The sequence below is a fragment of the Galeopterus variegatus genome, unplaced genomic scaffold (genome assembly GCF_000696425.1).
Source record: "Galeopterus variegatus unplaced genomic scaffold, G_variegatus-3.0.2 Scaffold5678, whole genome shotgun sequence".
Taxonomy (NCBI): Eukaryota; Metazoa; Chordata; class Mammalia; order Dermoptera; family Cynocephalidae; genus Galeopterus; species Galeopterus variegatus.
This window is the reverse complement of record NW_007731789.1, coordinates 24,184-25,954: the sequence shown is the minus strand read 5'-3', so window position 1 is coordinate 25,954 and position 1,771 is coordinate 24,184. Positions and strand designations below refer to the sequence as shown.

The 1,771-nt window shown below is 53.5% G+C and overlaps 1 protein-coding gene across 1 annotated transcript in view; it reads right to left on the bottom strand.

The window, feature by feature from the left end:
- The window catches only part of LOC103605245 (dedicator of cytokinesis protein 1-like), a gene marked incomplete at its 5' end in the record, with an annotated part of 45,490 nt that overhangs the window by 28,613 nt on the left and 15,106 nt on the right, over positions 1 to 1,771 (bottom strand). Inside the window, one exon of the mRNA XM_008589826.1 lies at positions 1,529 to 1,666. Within this exon, the coding sequence (XP_008588048.1) occupies positions 1,529 to 1,666 (138 nt within the window). The remainder of the gene's footprint in view (positions 1 to 1,528; positions 1,667 to 1,771) is intronic.

The window sequence follows — 1,771 nt, the reverse complement described above, 5'->3', positions numbered from 1 at the left end:
TGTAGGGAGAGCGACGCTCACCCGGGGAGCAGTGCTGTGCGTAATGTGTCCGCTCTTCTTTCCAGATCAAACTGGCCGATTACATTCTCCAGCAGTCACTTTACCCTCTTTACCCCCAAAGACAAAACTGTTTCAGTGAAAATCATTTGGGTTTTGAATCGGATGTGACTGGTGTGGTGGTCCCCAAACCATGGCCATGCAATCACTTTCCCAGAACAGATTTTTCTGTGCTTTTCACTTGAGCTTGGGAAGAGCTGCACTTTGAATTTTAGATGTAACTTGTTCTGTTAGCAAAGGATCATGTCAGAGTGCAAGCATTTTTTTTTTTNAGGAGTGGAGAAAGGTGCAGTGTGTCGCAAGAGGCAGAGGAAATACCCATAGCTCACCTTCCTTTCACAGGCTGCTTGGAGACCTGTGCACACACCTGCTTGATGCCAGCAGGCGTGGGATTCTCGTAGATGAGGAGAGGTTTCTTTGCCTCTTTTTGCCACATGCCCCTCATCCCAGAAAAATGGGGAAAGAAGCCATTTGCTGTGCCAAACATCCCCAGAGTCCATGGGCAGTCAGGGTGGGCCCTGCCAAAGCTCCCAGAGACCACAAGCAAGGAAGGAAGCAGGGCTCTGAACTGCACACCAGGGTAGTGCTCTGTGGTGTGGTATATGGCCTTGCCCCATAGTTGCTAAGACATGGCTCGTGGGGACTGTCTCCAGCCTGCTATGAGGTTTCAACCATATGGCTTTTTGCATCTTTAAACACAAGCTGCCCTTTTATCATGCTCCTGGGCCTGGCCCCTGCTCAGAAACCCTTCAGGTACTCAGTGCAAAAGCCCAGTTCTGCCCTTCAGCAGCAGGGCCTCCTGCCCCACACTGGCATCGCAGGTTCTTGGAGGTTGGGTGCCTCTCCAACTGCTCCTTATGATTTGCCTTCTGCCCAAAGCATGCCCGCTTCTGCACTGGCCTCTGGCTGGCCATTCAAATGCCTGCCTCACAGCTGTGCTGAGGGCGCCCTTTCTACAGGCAGTGTCCTCCCCATCCTGTCCTCGTCTCTGACTTATCCTTCTTGCCATCCAGCAATTCCCACTTCCTCCAGTAGGTAAGTCTTTGTAGCCCATCACATCGACCTCAGCCTAGGCACAGACACCCCTCTGCTGGGTGACGTCATGACAGAGTGCCGGTGCCCTGTGTGTGACTGAACCCTTTGTGTCTTGATGCAGCTCTGGGCTCTGTCAACCAGCTGAGTTGCAGGGGCCTCTTCCGTTGCTCCACGACACTGGGGTGGATTGTGTGCACAGCAGGTGAGGGGGCATCTGGTGTTCAAGCAAATTCATGAATGTTTACTCACCCTGACACTCCCAGCTACCAAAAGGAGGTGGCTGGGTTGCTGGAAGATGGACTGACGAGGGGGCCGAGCTCCCTTCAATCCCACTTCCTAAGCAGGCGTGTTGTGCACAGCCCCTCTGCTCTGGGAGCCTGCCACGGCTGGACAGTGGCACCACAGACACCCCTCTTCTGCGACACTGCCCACTCACCATGGTCCGGACGCCGTACTGCTTCTCCACCTTCTCCTTCAGCTGTCGGAAACAGGCTTCCATCCGCTCATGGAACGGCCTCAGCGCTTCTGTCACTTTGTCTCCATGAATCCTGATCCCTTCAGCCAAAAACGGAATCTGAAAAACACAGAGTTTGATGCCCCTTATTTCTTGGTTAAAAGTGTAGGGAGAGCGACGCTCACCCGGGGAGCAGTGCTGTGCGTAATGTGTCCGCTCTTCTTT